Source organism: Gossypium hirsutum, chromosome D07 (genome assembly GCF_007990345.1).
Source record: "Gossypium hirsutum isolate 1008001.06 chromosome D07, Gossypium_hirsutum_v2.1, whole genome shotgun sequence".
Taxonomy (NCBI): domain Eukaryota; kingdom Viridiplantae; phylum Streptophyta; class Magnoliopsida; order Malvales; family Malvaceae; genus Gossypium; species Gossypium hirsutum.
In genome coordinates, this window is record NC_053443.1 from 8806597 (window position 1) to 8827044 (window position 20448).

The window sequence follows — 20448 nt, forward strand, 5'->3', positions numbered from 1 at the left end:
TTCCATGGAGATACTTTCAAGAACACTCTATCACCCACTTGAAACTCAATCTCTTTCCTCTTTAAATCCGCATATGACTTTTGCCGATCTAAAGCACCTTTTAAACAGTCACAGATTATTTTCACTTTTTCTTCAGTTTCTTTCACCAAATCAACTCCATGAATTCGGTTCTCACTGAGCTTAGTCCAATATAAAGGAGTTCTACATTTACGCCCATATAAAGCTTCATACGGTGCCATTCGTATACTTGATTGATAGCTATTGTTGTAAGTAAATTCAACCAATGGTAGATATTTCTCCCAACTGCCTTCAAATTCTAAAATACAACACCGAAGCATGTCTTCAAGAACTTGAATCACTCTTTCTGATTGCCCGTCAGTTTGCGGATGGAACGCAGTACTAAAGTTCAATTTTGTACCCAACGCTTCCTGCAATTTTATCCAAAACCTAGAAGTGAACCTCGGATCTCTATCCGATATAATAGACTTAGGCACCCCGTGTAATCTCACTATTTCAGCAACATATAACTCCACCAACTTGTCAAGTGAGTAATCAATGCGTACTGGAATGAAATGGGCTGACTTTGTCAATCTATCAACGATTACCCAAATAGCATCCTTCTTCCTTGGAGTTAGAGGCAATCCCGTCACAAAATCCATCGTGATGCTGTCCCACTTCCACTCTGGAATCACTACCGGTTGAAGTAAACCCGATGGTACTTGATGCTCAGCTTTCACTTGTTGGCAAATTAAACACTTTGATACAAATTCCGAGATATCCTTTTTCATGCCCGGCCACCAATACAATTTCTTCAAATCATTATGCATTTTCACACTACCTGGATGAACTGACAAATCACAACTATGTGCTTCACATAAAATGGTCCGAATCAACTTATCATTTCTCGGTACACATACCCTATCTCGGAACATTAGACAATTATCTGATCCAAGTCGAAAATCTGAATCAACACCTGCCTCACACTGAGCTCTCCTGGCTTGCAATTCACTGTCATTCTTTTGTGCTTCCAGAATTTGCTGAAGGAATAACGGTCTAGCTCTCAATTCAGCCAAAATTGAACCATCATCAGATAAAATTAATCTCCTACTCATAGCTCTCAAAGCAAATAAATATTTTCTGCTCAAGGCATCAGCAACAACATTAGCTTTTCCGGGATGATAATTAATCACTAGCTCATAATCTTTTATTAGCTCGAGCCATCTTCGTTGTCGCAAATTCAAGTCTTTTTGATTCATTAAATACTTCAAACTCTTATGATCAGTGAAGATTCGGCATTTCTCACCATATAGATAATGACGCCAAATTTTTAAAGAAAAAACAATGGCAGCCAATTCTAAATCATGCGTCTTCTCATGCGGTTTCAACTGTCTCGAAGCATAAGCTATTACTTTACCCTCTTGCATTAATACACACCCAAGACCATTCAACGATGCATCACTGTAAATTATAAACTCTTTCCCTGACTCAGGTTGTACCAACATTGGCGCTTCAGTCAGTAATGTCTTCAATTTCTCAAAACTTTGTTGACATTTATCGGTCCATTCAAACTTGACATTCTTTTGCAGTAACTTAGTCATAGGAAAAGCAATCATCGAGAATCTCTTAACAAAACGTCTATAATACCCAGCTAAGCCCAGAAAGCTTCTAACCTCGAACACATTCTTTGGTGGTTCCCAATCCACAATTGCTGAAATTTTTCTTGGATCAACCCGAATACCCTCACTTGAAACTATATGTCCCAAAAATCTGACCTCACGAAGCCAAAACTCACTTTTGCTGAATTTAGCATACAATTTCTTCTCTCTTAGAATCTGCAACACAATTCTCAAATGTTCGGCATGCTCAGATTCATCCCGAGAATAAATTAAAATATCATCTATGAACACCACCACAAACTTATCCAGATACGGCCGGAAAATTTGGTTCATCAAGTCCATAAAAATAGCCGGAGCATTAGTCAACCCAAAAGGCATTACCAAAAATTCATAGTGTCCATACCTCATTCTAAACGCGGTCTTTGGCACATCAGACTCCCTAACTCTCAACTGATAGTAACCAGACCTCAGATCGATCTTTGAAAACACTGTTGCTCCTTTTAGTTGGTCAAACAAATCATCAATTCTCAGCAAAGGATACTTGTTCTTTATAGTCACTTTATTAAGCTGACGATAGTCAATGCAAAGTCTCATAGAGCCGTATTTCTTTTTCACAAATAATACAGGAGCATCCCAGGGAGAAAAACTCGGTCTCACAAATCCTTTATCTGTCAACTCTTGTAGCTGAGCTTTTAATTCTTTCAACTCAGTCGGAGCCATCCGATATGGAGCAATAGAAATCGATGCAGTATCAGGTAACAAGTCAATAGCAAACTCAACTTCTCTAATCGGAGGTAACCCAGACAATTCCTCTAGAAATACATCTGGAAATTCACAGACTGCCGGCACTGATTCAAGCTTCGACCCGATTATACCAGTATTCAACACATAAGCAAGATAAGCTTTACATCCTTTTTTCAAGTATTTTTGAGCAGACATGTGCGAAATCACCATATGCAATTTATTCGGCTCCTCTACTTCAACTTGAAGAATTTTGCCATTTTCACATTTCAATTCAAGGATTTTCTGTCTACAATTTACCTTGGCATCATGCAATATCAACCAATCCATCCCCAAAATAGCATCGAACTCATCAAATGGTAACAACTTCAAATTAGCCGGGAAACAGTGACCTTGAGTCATCAAAGGACAATTCTTGCAAACCTTATTGACTAAGACAAACTTGCCTAAAAGATTTGATACTTTAACCATAAATTCAGTATTTTCAACAAGCAATTTCTTACTGGATACTAAATTCACACATACATATGAATGAGTAAACCCAGGGTCAATCAAAGCAACAACATCAATATCGTGAAGAGAAAATGTACCAGTAATTACGTCAGGAGATGATGCATCCTCACGAGCACGTATGGCATAAGTTTTGGCAGGCGCTCTAGTTTCTGATCTCCCAGCTGTATCTTTCGCCACACTTTTACCACTGACTTTGCTCCCAATATTCCTTGGTGGTCTACCTCTACTAACAATATCACTCGATCTAGTTCTCTGTAATTTTTCTTCCTCTATTCTCTCAGGGCAATCTTTTATATAGTGTTCTTGATAACCACACCTGAAATAGGCTCGTCTAAATCCCCAACACTCACCAGCATGTCGTCGGCCACACTGTCGACACTCAGGTCTATTATTCCCCATATTGCCCACATTTGCCATCGAGGTAGCTTGAGTTTTAGCTCCGAGGTATGATTTCCCTCGATCTCTACGTGAATACCCAGCTGAACTAGTTGATCGTGGATCCATCCCTTTAAGCTTCTTTGGTTGGGATTGAAATGTCCTGCTCGTTGACCTTTTTCTTACATCTCGAGCTTCAATCTCCGCTCTTCTCTTTTCTTTACTCAGTTTTTCAGCCTTATAGGCTCGATCAACTAGTACTACAAATTCTTTCAACTCTAAAACCCCAACATACAATCTGATGTCTTCTTTTAACCCCTTTTCAAATCTTTTACACATAATGGCTTCCGTGGGTACACATTCCTGGGCATATTTGCTGAGCCTAACAAACTCCCTTTCATATTCTGCCACAGACATTCGCCCCTGCTTCAACTCAAGAAACTCCTTGCGTTTCTGGTCAATAAACCGCTGGCTTATATATTTCTTTCTGAATTCCTCCTGGAAGAATTCCCATGTAACCCTTTCTTTCGAAACCACCGATATTAATGTTTTCCACCAACGGTATGCTGAATCATTCAGTAAAGGCACAACACATTTCAAACATTCCTCAGGAGTACAAGATAGTTCATCAAATACCCGAATAGAGTTTTCAAGCCAAAACTCTGCTTTTTCTGGATCATCGTCAACATTAGCCCTGAAATCTTCAGCCCCATGCTTTCGGATTTTGTCAACGGGAGGTTTACTTGATCTTACCAAATCAACACCTTGTGGAGCTACGGGGACCGATTGAGGAATAGGAGGGGGTGGAGAAGGTTGAACATTCGGATTTGCACGAACAAATTCGGTATACCAATTACTCATCATTCGAATGAAGGCTTCCCGAGCCTCATCCTGACTATGTGTTTCATGTCTACTTTCTTCATGCACGGTCCCTTGTGCTGGAGCCGACGTGTTACTCTCAACATCATCTGCTACACTTAAGTCAGGATCCATTTACTATATAAAACAAAATTTTAAATTGTCAGAAATCATCACACTATCACAATATAATTATGGCATGTATAGATAGACTCTCACAATATAATTATGACATGTATAGATAGACTCTCACGCATATTTTATTAGTCCGAGAACTGGCTAAACCGTAGCTCTGATACCACTAAAATGTAACACCCCTTATCTGTATTCCTTAACGAAATAGAGTATGAGGTATTACAAAAAAATTTTATAAAAAAATTTCGACAGCATTTCTGCTTATTTTTACATAAAACCCCTGCAAGTTTTCAAAACACAATTTCAAACGATTTCAACATTTCAACCAATTGCAGATATATATGTGTATACACAATTTATCCATTAATAAACACCAACCTATTAAACCGAACAATACTATATATACATATTTATACCACATTACATAAAGTCATCTATGCATGCCATGTTTCAAAAGTGTTGATTGCCAAAATACCCAAAAAGTTGATGATAGTGTGGATGATTTCCTGACTTCGTCCAAGTTCCGAACTGGTTGATGTCACTATAATCAGGGGAAAATACAAACAAGTAAGCATATAGCTTAGTAAGTAAACATATGACAAGTAAATAAATTTTTCACAAGATTACATAGTGACATAATTTTTATCACACATAAATTTCATTGTTTGCTCAATTTCCAGCAAGCTATTTTTCTGCGTCATAGTCGCCAATTTATTTTTATCTGGAGCTACAGGGATCCAAATTAAGTTCCATAAATTTTACCCAAAACTAGACTCATATACCTTTCCACCATAAAATTTTCAGAATTTTTGGTTTAGCCAATTAGTACAGTTTATTCTTTAAACCTTACCTTGTTTCACTGCCTGACAATCCTGACCTCTCCTTCCTAAAATTTACTTATCTCCCTGTAAAAAATTCAAAAAAATTTATCATTTATTTCTATTAAAAATAGACTCATTAAGGAATCCAAGAATGTAAATTCCAAGCCATAATTATTTTTGTACAATTTTTTGTGATTTTCCAAAGTTGGAAAAGGGGATTTCAAAATCAGTTCAACCCTGTCTCAATTAAATTCAAATATCCCCAAATATAGAACTCTTTTGCTTCCTTTTTTTCTTTCATATGAAAATAGACTCATTCAGCTTAAATTTCATATATTAATCAACTTTTAATTCATTTTCCACCATTTATAGTGATTTTTCAATGTTTCCAAACTGTTGTTGTTCACAACAGTTTTGTATTTAAATTTGCTCTTTTGTAGGTTTGATGTTTCCTTCCACCTCGCACATGGGTTGATTAAGTATCAAACCCAATATCCCTCACATATTCTCGTCCACCTTATATATATTCACCTTTCTAATTTTCCCCTGTTGAACACTCGGAATGTTGTCCGTTATCGGTGGATTCAGCACTTAGCAACCACCAGTGATTCGGGGAATCAGCACTTAGTAACCCCTTTCACATTTAAGATACGATGGGATCAGCACTTAGCAACCACCAATAAGTCGAGGAATCGGCACTTAGCAACCCCCTTCACATTTAAAATACGGTGGAATCAGCACTTGGCAACCACCAATGATTCGGGGAATCAACACTTAGCAACCCCCTTTATATTCAATGTACTCCGGCCTATTCCGAGTGTTCAACCGAAAATCGTGTTTTTCAACACTTTACCACCTTTCCCAACTTAACCACATTTTTAGTATCTATACCAAGTATTTATTCTATGTTCAATTAAATCTCAACATATATTGAATAATATCAAAATAATGCATTAATTCACATGTTTACTTACCTCGGTGCAAAATATCGTAATTTTGCAATTTACTCCCCGACCTTCTCTTTTTCCCGTTTGAGATTATCTTCTCGTCTTTCTTGATCTATAATATCAAATTTAACTCATTAAATATTCACATTTATTAAAATAGTCCTCCCCCAACTTTTTGAAAAATTTCAGTTTTGCCCCAAAACTTTTGCATATTTACACTTTTGTCCCCAAGCTTGGAAATTAAATTTCATCTCTTATTCTTATGTTTCATGACATGCTGAACTTTTTTCCCTTCTATGACAACATCAAATTCTCACTCTAACACACACTTTTGAACATTAATTATTTCTACCGATTATGTCAATTTACCCGTTTTCGCTTAAAATCGCTTAGCAAAAGTTGTTTAACATAATTTTCAGCTTCATATTATACCATAAAACAGAAAAATAAACACATTTTACCTATGGATATTTTTCCAAATATGAACCCTAACATGAATTATTGCTAGAATAAGCTAAATTAAGCTACCGGGACTCTAAAAACGTAAAAAACATTAAAAAAGGGCTTGGAATCACTTACTATTGAGCTTGGAAACTTAAAAACCCTAACTATGGCTTCCCCCTTGCTGATTTCGTTCACCATGAAGAAGATGAGCACATTTTGTCATCTTTTTCCTTTTTTAATTCTTTTTATTACTAAATGACTAAAATACCCCCATTAAAAAAAATCTATTTCACCCATTTCTTATGTCTATTTTTGTCCATAAATTAACTGATGGTCTAATTACCATATAAGGACCCCCAATTTATAATTTCATAACAATTAGACACTTCTAACATGTAGAACTCAACTTTTGCACTTTTTACAATTTAGTCATTTTGACTAAATTGAGTGCCCAAACGTTGAAATTTTCGAACGAAATTTTTCCGTGAAATTTTAGACCATAAAAATATAATGACAATAATATTTTCCCTCGTCGGATTTGTGGTTCCGAAACCACTGTTCCGACTAGGCCTAGAATCGGGCTGTTACACTTCCTCTAAGTCCATCTGTGCAAGAACTGTCTGCATCTTTATCCGTCATAACGCAAATCTGGTGTTGCGATCCAACAGCAAATTTTCATGCTTCAAAGACGCCATTACCGTGATTGAGATGAACAACTTGGAAGCTCTGATACCAATTTGTAAAAAAATAGAACGTTGGTAATAACAATTTATCACAAAGAAAAAGAGAGAAAAATAAAAAACACACAGATTTTATGTGAAACCCTTTCGAAAAAAAAACCACGGGTAGAGGAGAAGTTAATTCACTATGTCGAATTCGAATAATTACAAGAGGAGTAGACTATGTCTATTTATAAGATTATAAAACCATATTCTAATAGAAGTGTAGTAGTATTCAAACATCTTATTTTAATCAATATCAAATAGATGGGGCTTAATAAGGTTTAAAAAAACCTTATTCTAAAATAAAATAAAAGAAGTGTAGTTCTATATGAATTTTACTTTTATTTTATTTTACCAATGTATTTTATTTAAATAAGGATTCGGGTCACTTAATTCTAACACAAATAATTGAGTTAGATTTGTTGTGATTAGAATGTATGATATGTAGATTTAATCAAAATACCAGAGATAGAAAATATTTTTAAAATGAATGATATATAAAGACATTAAGCTTATATGAGAAAAAGAGAGAGATGACTTGTATCATGAGAAATGTTAAGGTAAAGAAATGACCATGTTACTAACATAGTAATTCATATGACTAAATTGAATAATAATTAAAAGTATAATGATTATATACATTCAATTGAAAGTTAATACAAAGAATCATGGATAATTAAATATTTTCACTAAAACAGTTTCTGGATAACAACTGTAGCTCAACTTTGAGAATTAACTAAAAATTTTAGAAATTGAGTTAGAGTGTGAACCAAATATGAAATAAAATCCTATTTAGTCTAATTTTGTATAGAAGAAACTATGTAAACAGTGGAATTGTAGATCATGAGATAAATAAATCTAAGTGAGACAATGTCAATTTGAAAAGTTAGTAAAAATTGTACAAAAATATTTAGGAGATGAAATTTGGAGATAAAATTTATATGTTTAAAATCTTAAAGAAACTATTGTCAAGAGAAACAACAAGCAGAAACATTATAGGAATTTTGTACTGAAAGATAAATAATTTTTAGTGTTAAAGGGTCAGAGCTGCCTAGCAGTAAAACAAGGGAAGAAATGAAGGAAAAAAATTGTATTAATTGGCTTATGCGAAAATTCTAAAATTTTTATGGAAAAAATCTCGTTGAGCCTAGTTTAAAAAACAATAAGCAAATCTTAATTTTGAATTCTATAGGCCAATATATAAATAATTTAGTGACCGTTACCCAAGTAGACAAATATATTTGTAATTAGTTAAAGAATAATTAATATTACATATAGACATGCTATACTAGAAGCTAAATGTTCTCATATATATACATGTACATATAGGATGTGAAATGGAAAGGAGGAGGAAGAAAATAATAGAAGAGTTGTAATGCTAAGAAGTTGATATAAATGATGAAATTGCTAATATGTAAGAGAAGTTTAAATGAAATTGTTGGGACATTAAGCGAGTAATTGTTATATGATGATTTAAAGAAGTATTTGTTAATAAATTGATGTATTATATGGGTTTAAGTTGATTGGTACATGTGTTGGATTATGTGGTATTGATCTTAATACAAACATAAAGAAAATTTGACTTGTTTGACATAAAAGGACTCAGGGTCACAACACTAACCATGATGTCATGAAATGAGCATCAGAGAATCTAGTGTTGCGATACTGGCCCCATGATGTTGCGACATTGGTCTTGTTTTCCTCTACCTTGTTCTTTTTCATCAGAAAGAGTTCCGAACGAAACCTAGATGCAATCAAACTTTAGAGAAAGCCTAAAAATGGTCTATAAAGCCTAAAATGACTTTAAAAATGTATAAAAGATTAAAAGAGCTTTAATAATAAATTCGGTTCTTGAATAAAGTATTTGTCTTGAAATGTAGCATTCCTTACTCGGGTTTAGGTACTAGCTCGGGTAAGAGGGTGTTACAATTTTAACCTTATTATCATTAGTATGAGTGATGGTACAACCTCAAGGTTTCTCTCTACTACAAAATGTCGAGCCAAGGTACTTGGTTCTTTCATCCTAGAGGAGTTCATATTAACCGTCCACACTAGCATTCTTAGCATCCCCAAGATTTCTTACCATGTGAAGTCATCAAAGTAATACTCTAAGTTCCAATGGTTCCTCCCCCTCGAGGCGTCCAAGGAGACCAGAGGCCTTCTCAAGGTCCCTTTGTCGTCCCCTAGATGTATAGTATCGGCCCTTAAGGTTTCCTTTGGCTCATGTCTTACTAACATCGCAGTTACACATCCTATAGCCCCAAAGGATTTTGAGGGGTCCACAAGTCATCTATAGGGTCTTCTTGACTGTCCCTCAGTGCCTCATCCAACGCCACAACCCAAGGTAACCTTGACCTATCTTCCTTTTTGACACTAAGGGCCCTTTGGATTCAAATGCACATGTGTTTTATATCTTTCCATACAAATTTCTCTTCAATTGGAATATAGTGTGCTATTTGGATCTCACCGTTGAGGTCAACGGTGAGATCGGTAAAACGTGTTGGAGTTTTTTCATTGGACCTTTAAGCTTCGGTCCAAATCTTAAAGCTGCGTTTGCAGCTTAATTTCCTTGTTTGTCATTTTCTTTACCTTTTAGTCAACGTCCATTTTATTTGTTGATTTAATTTTGTTATTGATTCTTGATTTTTTTTTATAAAGGTATATGTGCTAATTGAGTCTTAGCTCGATTGACATGGGCATTGTTGCCTCCAGACGTGGGTTCAAGTGTGGCGGAGTGTATTATCCTCCTATTTATGGGTTGGAGAGGGGCTATAGGTGGTTCTAAGCATTGTGTCAAAAAGAGCAAATATTATAAGAATCTGTAATAAGACTAATGTTAAAAAATATGCATATGTAAGATTCGTAAACGTTAATGACTTTAATATATAAATTTAATATTTTTTAATATTAATATAAATTTAATATCTAATTTCAATATTTTTTAACTATTATTTAAAGTTAATATTATTTTATTATTTAATATAAATATGGTGTTGATAATTTTTACCTATATACTCATTTTAATATGGTGTGGTTTATGGCCAATTTTTTACTTTCATTATCACTGCGATTAAATTCGTTGTTTTTAGTCTCGCGATCGCCAGCCATCCCTTTCATCTAACAACCCAACATTTCCTGCAGTTGGTACGAACACTTTTCTGGTTGCTGTCGGAGAATTATTGTAGGCACAACACATTAGAACCAAAATGGAAAATAGTATCCAAACTGAAATGGATCCAGATTAAATAAAATTGAAGGGGATACAGTTTATTTGTTAAAAGATGGTGAAGAGTTTGGTTTGAAGGCCCAACGCTTAGCTCGGGATTTGTTAATCTTACAGTACTTTTTATCTAATCTCTCTTCTTCTCTTTATTTGTTGTTTAAAGTCATTAAACAACAACATAAGCTAAACAAAAAACCCTTGTTACCATTAAACATCACATTACTGCTTTGCACGTTTCTCCCCAACGTGATTTCAACAAACTAACCATTTTTTTTACGTACAAATTATCAAATTCCTTTTCCCATTCATCCCACCAGCTACTAGCATGTCCAACACCACCGCCACCATCGCCGCTGCGTTAGTGCTTTTAGCTACGTAAATGGGGGAAGATCATAATATGCCATCATTTATGCCTCTAAGTATTCTGTCCCTTTCACTTTACCTCCTTACGTTAAACCATGCATATGTTCTTTTGGCACCCGCTCCTTCTCCTGTTAGCATTTCTTCACCTCCATCAGCATATCAACCATATGATAGCTATCTTATTAATTGTGGATCTTCTACGGAAACAGGGCTCGATGATGGACGAATATTCAAGTCAGATACTCAAGCACATAGTTATCTATCAACTAACCAAGATGTCAAAGCCTCCATGGATTACATTCCCAGCGATGCCTTCTCCAATTCCATCCCTTCATCAACGGAGGGTTTGTATAAAACTGCAAGGGTTTTCCTTCATCGTTCAACATATACGTTTTACATCTCAAAACCGGGGAAACATTGGGTTCGTCTCTACTTTTACCCTCTTCATCACCCTCACTATGATCTTGAAACTGCAGTTTTCACTGTCCATACTGAAAAATTCGTCCTTTTACATGATTTCTCTGTGAGGGGTTATTCTAAAGTGGTTTTCAAGGAATATCTTGTTAATGCTATCGAACTTTTCTCCCTCGTTTTCGAGCCAAAAAAGGGTTCTTACGCATTCATTAATGCCATCGAGATCGCGGCTGTCCCTGATGAATTTATCTCTGATTCGGCATCTTCAGTCCCGCAAGGTGAGACCGTTAATGGCTTGTCGAATTATGCTTTGGAAGTGTCGTATCGGTTGAATATGGGAGGACCAATATTAACTCCCAAATACGATACATTGTCGAGGACATGGATGCCTGATACCCCATACAATGTGTTCCCACAAGGAACTGAAGCTGTGAGAGGTTCTTATATCAAATACCAGCCTGATAAATGGATAACTTGGTTAATTGCTCCATATTTGGTGTACGAAACCGCGCAAAGGATGAAGACCGAGGCGCATGCTCAAACCATGGAGCCGAAGTTCAATCTCACTTGGGTGGTGAACGTCGATGCAGGCTTTTCGTATCTCATCAGGATGCACTTTTGTGACATTGTAAGCAAGTCTCTCAATGATTTGTACTTCAATGTGTATATAAACAGCTTAATGGGGTTTTCGAGTCTCGATCTCTCAGCTGAAACCGGTGGCTTGGCCACTGCATATTACATCGATTTCGTGCTTAATGCCTCTGCCATCACAAATGGTTCCATCGTGGTTCAAGTTGGTCCGGCCTCGACTGGTGGCCTACCTAATGCCATCCTCAATGGCTTGGAGATCATGAAGATAAACAACGTTGATGATAGCTTGGATGGTTTATATGCTGTTGACGGTTCATACGAGGGGAAATTTATGAAACTCAAAGTGCTTGCAATTTCAGGGATTTTTATGGCCTTCTTGGCCATGTTCTTCCTCGGAATGGTTTGTGTTCGGTGGAAAAAACGGCCTCCAGATTGGCAAAAACGAAACAGCTTCTCGTCGTGGCTTCTACCAATCCAAGGCAGTAGCCGTAAGAATTCCTTGAGCAGCTCCTGGAAATCTAGCATCTTGGGCTCAAGAAAAAGCAAGAGTGGACACTCAAGTTATTATTCTATTCAAGGTCTGGGCAGGTTCTTCACTTTGAATGAGTTACGAACTGCAACCCATAATTTTGATGAGAAGATGGTGATTGGCGTTGGTGGGTTCGGAAACGTGTTTCTCGGGGCCCTAGAAGATGGAACCAAGGTTGCAATAAAAAGAGGCCACCAAGGATCAGAGCAAGGCATAAACGAATTCCAGACTGAAATAGAAATGCTTTCAAAGCTCAGGCATCGACATCTCGTGTCACTTATAGGCTTTTGTGACGAGGAATCGGAGATGATACTGGTTTACGAGTATATGGCAAATGGTCCGCTTCGCGACCATCTCTATGGCTCGAACGACAAACTGACTTTGTCTTGGAAACAACGGCTTGATATCTGCATTGGTGCAGCACGAGGATTGCATTATCTTCACACTGGTGCAGCAATAGGGATCATCCACCGCGATGTAAAGACCACAAATATTCTCCTAGATGATAACTTTGTAGCTAAGGTATCCGATTTTGGGCTCTCCAAAGCTGCCCCTATGGAGCAAGGCTATGTTAGCACTGCAGTGAAGGGTAGCTTTGGGTACCTCGATCCTGAATACTTCAGAAGACAACAACTTACTGATAAATCTGATGTTTACTCGTTCGGTGTCGTTCTTTTCGAGGTTTTATCGGCAAGGGCAGTTATTTGCCCCAGACTTCCAAGGGATCAAGTTAGTTTGGCTGAATGGGCAATGCAGTGGCACAGAAAAGGGATGATTGAGAAAATTGTTGACCCCCAAATTGCAGGGAGTATCAGTGAAGGATCATTGAAAAAATTTGCAGAAACTGCTGAGAAATGTTTAGCTGAATATGGAGTTGATAGACCAAGCATGGGAGAAGTCCTATGGTACTTGGAATATTCATTGCAACTTCAAGAAGCTACTATTGCTTCTTCTTCTTCCTCTTCTTCAAATATTAATGATTTATTAGAAGAAAAACTAAGTAAAAATGTTGTCTCCATTGCTAATATTCTTTCTGATGATGACTCTGATAGTACTGTTGGCTCTCAGTTGCATTTTCCAAACGTGGGAAATATGCAGGGAAGGTAAACAAATGGTGAAATATCATCAAATGAGGTTTCAAAGGAGCTTTTCATCCTTTTCACAACTCCTAAAACGTTTTCAAAGAAAATGTTGTGAGATTGGAGTTGAACAATTATTGTAATTTCATGAAAAGTTGATTACTTAAAATAGACTTTAGACTGGTTTTATAATAGCATAATTTGTTGTTTGCCTGGCTTAGTAGCTCTATTTACCCAATACCTCCAGATAATATACAAAAATGGAGGCTATTGACTGCAAAATCTGTATTATACATCCCAGGGATATACCAAATTATAAACACTATCTCATATTGCAACATTGAGGCTTAGCCTGCCTTTGAAACTTCTTCCACAGGCACATCATCTGTCTTGGTGACTGGTAGTGAGCTGTGTAATAATCTTCTATGCATCCAAACTGGCAGAACTTAATGGTGTGCACATAATCCACAGGTTTTAATCTGTTGAATCTCTCCACCCACATTCCCATGCTCACATCTTCCATCTTGAACAACTGTGGTAAAAATTGTTCAAACAGTAAAAAATATCATGTCAAACACCGAGATCTTCAGGTGAAGATCAAGAAGAGAAGGGAAAAGCGTTGACTCACTCTTAAATTGTGTCTTTCAAACTCAAAAACAATGAAGAGTGCAATGTCGGATGATAATATGTATCCTGGTCCATTTGCATTCGGTGGATACTTTTCTTCAGGCCACTCCTGAAATGTCGAATACGTGGGTCGGACCAATAAGAATATATCCTCTATGAATTGCTTACCAAGGAACCCACAAAATTAAGCATTGGCATAGATTACCATATACCAATAACAGAAATTCTGTATTCAAGTGAGCAAAAATATCAGAAGAAATAGCAGAATTGTGCAACTGATATAGATTGGTCTTTCCTACAAGCCAAAATCATTCATCCCCTTTTGATTTGTTTACCTATGCATAAAAACTGAAATAAACTACAGGAAAGATAATCCCTACCTCATATGTTACTGCCCATTTACCAAAGCGTAGTGGTTTATGGTAATAGTTGATGTTACCAATATAGAAGCTCCGATCCCCGTTTACTTTTTTTGCTTCATTCATAACTGCATCTACTCTCACGAACGTGTCATCATCACATTTCATTATAAACTTGGCAGACACTGTGCGAGCCTGTGAAAAGCAAATCCCTTAAAATAATCTCAAAAAATGTTTAACTAATCATTTCTTCAAACTGGGAAAAAATTTCACTCACCCCATATTCACAGATGGCAACAGTTTTTAAGACAACAAGGTCATAATTATCCATATAAGGCACAATAACAATATCTCCAAAAAATTCTGCTTCGTTTTTCAATTCCACATTCACCTCCTTTCTTGGATGCTGTTCGAGCAGAGATGGAGATGGTGGTTAAGTACGGGATTCTAGGCTTAAAACCATTAAACGTGAATTGCTAGGATGGTCTTAACCTACCACTGCCACAAAGAAACGAACATGCACAATTGAAGATTTAACAAGATTATGCTGCATCCAAGACTTCCTTATAGCCATCCGCTCAGCAAAATGATTGCCTGCCGAAAGTATACCAATAAAAAGATCCACAGGCTGCCCAGGAAGGGGTGGAGCCTTCCATTGATTGGACATCTCAAGATTCTTTTGAGTAGCATCACTAGGATGTGATGTAGGCAAAGATGATGCAAAAACAGCATGGACATCAATGTCCCCATTCAAAGTTAGTCCAATGGCATCCTCTAGGGTATACCCCTGCAACATTGTCAAATCATATCAAGAACGAATCAAGATGATAATATTAAGTTTATTATCAAGTTTACATTATAACATTATATAACTCACAGTTCGATAAGGAAAGGAAGTAATATGCCTCCCATCGACATTAACATGATATCCCTCCATGCCAGCACTAAGAGTAAGGACAAAAAGTTTGTTCTCAGCAAATGGAAAGGGCCAGTTAACAGTCAAACTTTTTTTTTGGCCTACTAATCGTTGCAACCACCATGTTAGCTTAGACTCATCAGAGAAATTATTATCATCTCGAATCCACTTCTCACACTTGACCTCACCATCAACTGCAGATATAAAGAAGTAAACACTTCTGTGCCAGGAAAATGAAGTGTGAAAATAAAGAAGACCAATACAAACAAATATGAAAAAAAAGGTCTACACAGAAGGTATATGATTTAATTGCAGAACAAATATAATAGGTTTTAAAAAGGTTTTGTGGGCAATCTATAGCCCCCCAGACACAAGAGTACAACTCCTTGATACTTAATTTGAGTTTAAAGATTCCCGTTTGCTTCTAATATGCATGCATAAATAGCCCATTTTTTGATTAAACCGAAGCTAAAGTGGTACCCCCATCAAATCTGGAAAGGAGATTTTAAAAAGCAAATCCCAGCAAACTAATATTTCCTCACAGCAGAATAAGTCGAACATGCTAACTATAATATCACAAGTCACAAGCAGTAGCAAAACTCAAATATCACCAGCATGCATGCCATGATCCAGCAATTAAAAAAAAAAAAACAGAAGAGGAAAAAACACATTCGGGAATTGTATTTACAAATCAACATAGCAACTTATCCTTTCATCATGTAATTCTAATGAATGAATTGACAAGAACTTCCGTTGGATATGGTAATTCTAGAATCAGCCCACGACCAAATAACTATTCTATTCATAAAATTCTAAGAAAAAAAACAAACGCTAGACGAATTAAATATGTAACAACGAGGTTCCAAGATGTCATCCCCACGTCACCTTAGATTGGTTTGATGGAAGGTGCACCTGCATTGTATGTGACAAATTCTTGAAGGACCGATGGATGCTTAAAGAGGACAATACCTTTGATGTAAGCGAATCCTAAAACCTGGTCTTTACAAAATATTTCCTAGTTTCAAGAAGGTAAATGTTACAAACTATCACAAAGTAAGAATCAAATACTGAAAAAGCAAATTCAACAAAATTCTTTTGATCATGAAAACCAATTCTCCCCGTATTAGTATGTGAATCAATTCAGTTTCCTATGAGTTGCATGTACAAAATAACAATCTATTAAGCTAAACACTACTAAATACTTCATCTCTAAGCAAGTTACTGAAATACAAGTTGAATCAAGTAAAAGCTAAAAAAAGAAAAAAGAGAGAAGTGAAATCACCAGTCTCATCATAAGCCTCAGATTTCCACCCTTCACAAAGTAAAGCAGATCCCCACTGCATCCTAAAACAAGTGTTTAGCTCAATCACCGGCTTCCTATTCCAATCCCCTTTCAACCTGGGATTAAAATGAAGAATTCGCGGTGGTTCCTCCCCGTCCACCGTCCTCAACCCCTGAAGTTCCATGATAAACTGCGAAAAAGCAACCTTTGATTTCGTCCTCGGATGTGTTCCTCTCGGTTTCCCCACTACCGTTACGTAAGACCCTAAAGTAAGCCCGCAGGGCAGCTCCATGACGTTGCCATGGTCCAAAAACTCCGACGCTGATAAAGAAACTAAATGCGGACACCGTTCGGATCCATTGTTAACGTTCTCGGTAGAGTCAATTACAAAATTCCTTGATTCGAGTTCTTCCCAGAGCTTTCTCCCTAGTTCCCAAGCGACTTTTGCAGACTTATGGAGCTCCAAAGACCTGTCTTTGGTAGTCGGGTCGAAGGTTTTGGCATCAAAAGACAAATTAGAAATGAACCCACCCTGATATTTGAGTTGTCGACGATGATGTAGAAATTGAACTGGGGGAGGGGAGCTTTTGGAAACCCAATTCAGGGGACGAATCGGGGAGTCTTTTTCTTGAACATTAACCTCGCGGGATAGTCCGGGAAGCCGAGTTAACGATTCTTGAGACAAACTACTGAACCCGGTTAAGAACACGAACGGGATCTCGACACTGACCAATACTATGTACAAGAAACCAACAATTATTAGAATCTGAACAAATCGTTGTTTTGTCAATGAAATGAACATGTTGAACCTGTTCTATTTGTCTAGCTTGGATGATCTTAATTTCTTTGTTTCTCCGAAAAAAATTCCCCACCAAGAAAACAGAGGATCAATATACAGAGAAAAATATGAAAATTTTAATAGATTTCTTGGGGTGGGGAGGAACGAGGACAAGCAAGGAATTAGATTAGCAAGCAAAGGCGAAAAAAAGACAGCGGGAGGTCGATCGGTTCCTCCAGGAAAAAACCAGAGGTTGGTTATCGTAATAATAAATAGAATCAAAAGTATTAGAGGGGATTTGGTACGTTAGAAACTTCTCATTTTTCAATAATTTAATTAATTGAATTGTGATTTTAATATTTAATTTCAAAAAATAATTTTTTTTTCTGAAAAGTGATTCTCATAAAGGATGATAAAGTTAAAGTTTTCATGTAAATGGAAATAAAAAATAAATTATTAAGAAATAACTGGTTAAATTTGAAGTATATGTTTGATTTGAAAAAAAATTTGAGTTTTAGGTATATTTTTGTGATATTTAAGAAAATAAATCGATTTTTGAGACAAATGCATTTTTAACTTAGGTGGCAAAAAGCATGTTTTACTGGACATTTTTTTTGTTTCTCTCTCCATTTTTTTTTTGTGTTTAGCGATTGTGATAGCTTTCTATATTTGAGTTCACGATGATGTAATAAAACTCGGAGATCCATACATTTTAATTTTATCTATCATGTCGATATGGAACTAGAGGTGTGCGTGGGCCGAGCTCAACTAAAAATTTAGGCTCGTTTGTTAGGTCCGACCCGAAAAATGGGTCTAAAATTTTGTTCAAGCCCGACTCGGATAAAAATATTAAAACCCAGGCCCGACCCAACTCGTCCATATTAATTTTTATATTATTTTTATATAATTTTAAAAAATACTAAAAACATCAAAATAAATATTTCCTAACAAATTAAAAATAAATTTTAAAAAATATATATACTTAAATAACATTAAGATAGATGCAACTTAACAAGCAAATGTCTCTAAAATAATAACAAAATTAACAATAAAATAAGTTTTATACAATATCCAAACAATAACAATAAAATAGTAGCAACATAATAGTAAAATGATAGCAAAATAGGGAGAAAACAATAAGAAAATAATTTTTTTTTAAAATAATTTTTTTGTCCTTTAGTGAATTCGGGCAGGCCCCGGGGCCAACAATGTCTTACCCAAGGCCCAGCCTGTTTTTTAAAAGGGCCTTATTTTTTTGTCCAAACCCATTTTTCGAGCCTATATTTTTGCCCAAACCCTCCCACATTTCAGGCGGGACTTCGAGCCTGGCCGGGTGGCTCGACCCATGAACAGGTCTAGATGGTACCATCACTTTAGAAATCCATCGCATTGCAACTCAAACTCCAAGCTCACGATGCTTATACGGTCACAAGTTGAAGTATAATTATAGCTCCTAATTGACAGTGGTTATGCAATCACGAGTTAGAGTATAACTTGTGAGCCCAGTTGATAGCAGTTATACGATCTCGAATTCAAGTTTCATGATATCGGAAGAAGATGCTTTATAAACCTCATACATAAGTTTGAGACCATAATCATAGGGAAAAATAAAATGGGTTTTCCAGTATAATCAACTTATTCCTTTTCTCTATCTCCACCAAAAGAAGTATCATTAACTTAATTGTCTGCAACCTGCAGCAGAGTTAGGGGCAAGAAGACTTTTAGGAGGTGAGAAAGTTAAAACTCGAGTTGGGACAGTTGCGGTTGTAGTTATTAATGAGTTCTTTAATCGTAGCAACTACTGTCGACCAGAAAAGACTTTCAGCTTCTCTCCATCGTAACAATCACTCGTTCCCTTGAAAGTCCTCTTTCCCCCAACTCCATCACAAGTTTCGAACAGGGAGGTTAAGGATACTGCTTTGGTGGAGATGGAAAGAAAGAATAAGTTGATTATACTGGAAAACTCATTAGTTTTTCCCTATGAATATGGTCACAAGCTTATGTATAGGGTTTATAAAGCATCCTCTTCGGGTGACATGAAACTTGAACTCGTGACTGCATAACCACCATTAACTAGGCTCCCGAGTTATACTTCAACTGTGACTGCATATCCACCATCAATCGGGAGCCGTAATTATACTTCAACCTGTGATCGTATAACCACCGTGAATTGGAGCCTGAGTTGCAATGCAATGGGCTTATAATGTGATAGTTCGATCCCCATGCCGCAGATGAATTGTAGGGGTCTTTGAGCGCCATCGCATCACCGTGAACTCAAACGCACCTTAAAACTATCACATTGTCTCCCTCAAACACAAACACAAACACAAATAAATATTTTCGTCCAAAATTTCAACATTCAACAAAAAACCTATTTAAAAGAAAAAAAATTTATTTTGTAGGGGACAATGGTTGAAAGAGTTGATGGGGTAGCAGGGAGCAAAATCCCCCTTTATATAGGCAACCAAGGGGAAAAAATTGAAAAAAAAAATAATGTGAGAGCCCAATCCAAAAATTATTTCTGGATTCCTGGGTTTTGAAATTTTTTTTATGGGTTAAGGTTAGGGTTGAAAATGAGAGGGAAGAAAATGCGCCCTATAAGACTTGTTTTTAGCTAAGGTGGCATAATGTTTTCTAAATGTGCGCCTTGCAAGTCGTGCTTTCAACCTACATGATAGCCAAATCAGTTGAAAACGTGTCCTACAGGGCACGTTTTTTTTCCTCCTATTTTCAACCCTAACCCTAAACCAAAGGTTCGCCGGCCAAAGAATCCCAAATAAAATTCATTCATCACATCCCAAAAATTTTTTAAAGACCCTTCTAACAAGATGCATTTTTTAAAAACTACTTAGACTTGTCATGTCCAATATTTTCCAACATTTTGAAGTTATGTTTGATATCTAGGGGTAGTATTTGCTATAAAATGAGTCACCATTCTATTGGAGAACTTCTATACTGAAATTTTGAATAGATTATTTTCATAAGGAGATTTGCAGAAGGAGAAGATTGTTTATGTTAAATACTTGAATTTCAAAAATCGACCCAAGAAACTAAATTAGTTCAAGTAAGTTTCATTGTTGTTGTTTTCAGATAATTCACATTTTTTTTCTACATA

General features: G+C 36.4%; 2 protein-coding genes across 3 annotated transcripts; one reads left to right on the plus strand and one right to left on the minus strand.

The window, feature by feature from the left end:
• The first annotated feature begins 10528 nt into the window (after positions 1-10528).
• LOC107953456 (probable receptor-like protein kinase At5g61350) lies at positions 10529-13429 on the plus strand. Its single transcript, XM_016888771.2, has one exon. The coding sequence runs from the start codon at positions 10775-10777 to the stop codon at positions 13397-13399; it is 2625 nt and encodes an 874-aa protein (XP_016744260.2). The 5' UTR covers positions 10529-10774; the 3' UTR covers positions 13400-13429.
• A 101-nt stretch (positions 13430-13530) lies between these two features.
• On the minus strand, positions 13531-17614 carry LOC107953455 (hydroxyproline O-galactosyltransferase GALT6). 2 transcript variants are annotated; one of them, XM_016888768.2, is made up of 7 exons: positions 16556-17608; positions 15235-15467; positions 14854-15144; positions 14635-14763; positions 14379-14552; positions 14000-14107; positions 13531-13903 (listed from the first exon to the last, which is right to left on the minus strand). In XM_016888768.2, the coding sequence occupies exons 1-7, from the start codon at positions 17355-17357 to the stop codon at positions 13694-13696; spliced, it is 1947 nt and encodes a 648-aa protein (XP_016744257.2). In that variant the 5' UTR covers positions 17358-17608; the 3' UTR covers positions 13531-13693. The 2 variants fall into 2 exon arrangements, with proteins under 2 accessions (XP_016744257.2, XP_016744258.2); XM_016888769.2 differs by lacking the exon at positions 13531-13903 and having other exon boundaries at positions 14000-14224; positions 16556-17614.
• Between the last annotated feature and the right edge of the window lie 2834 nt (positions 17615-20448).

Coding starts and splice junctions, on each gene's coding strand:
- LOC107953455 (XM_016888768.2), bottom strand. CDS start 17,357: ATGTTCATTTCATTGACAAAACAACGATTTGTTCAGATTCTAATAATT. Junction 14,764..14,853: donor TTCGTTTCTTTGTGGCAGTG/GTAGGTTAAGAC, acceptor CTGCTCGAACAG/CATCCAAGAAAGGAGGTGAA. Junction 14,553..14,634: donor TTGCCATCTGTGAATATGGG/GTGAGTGAAATT, acceptor TGCTTTTCACAG/GCTCGCACAGTGTCTGCCAA.
- LOC107953456 (XM_016888771.2), top strand. CDS start 10,775: ATGGGGGAAGATCATAATATGCCATCATTTATGCCTCTAAGTATTCTG.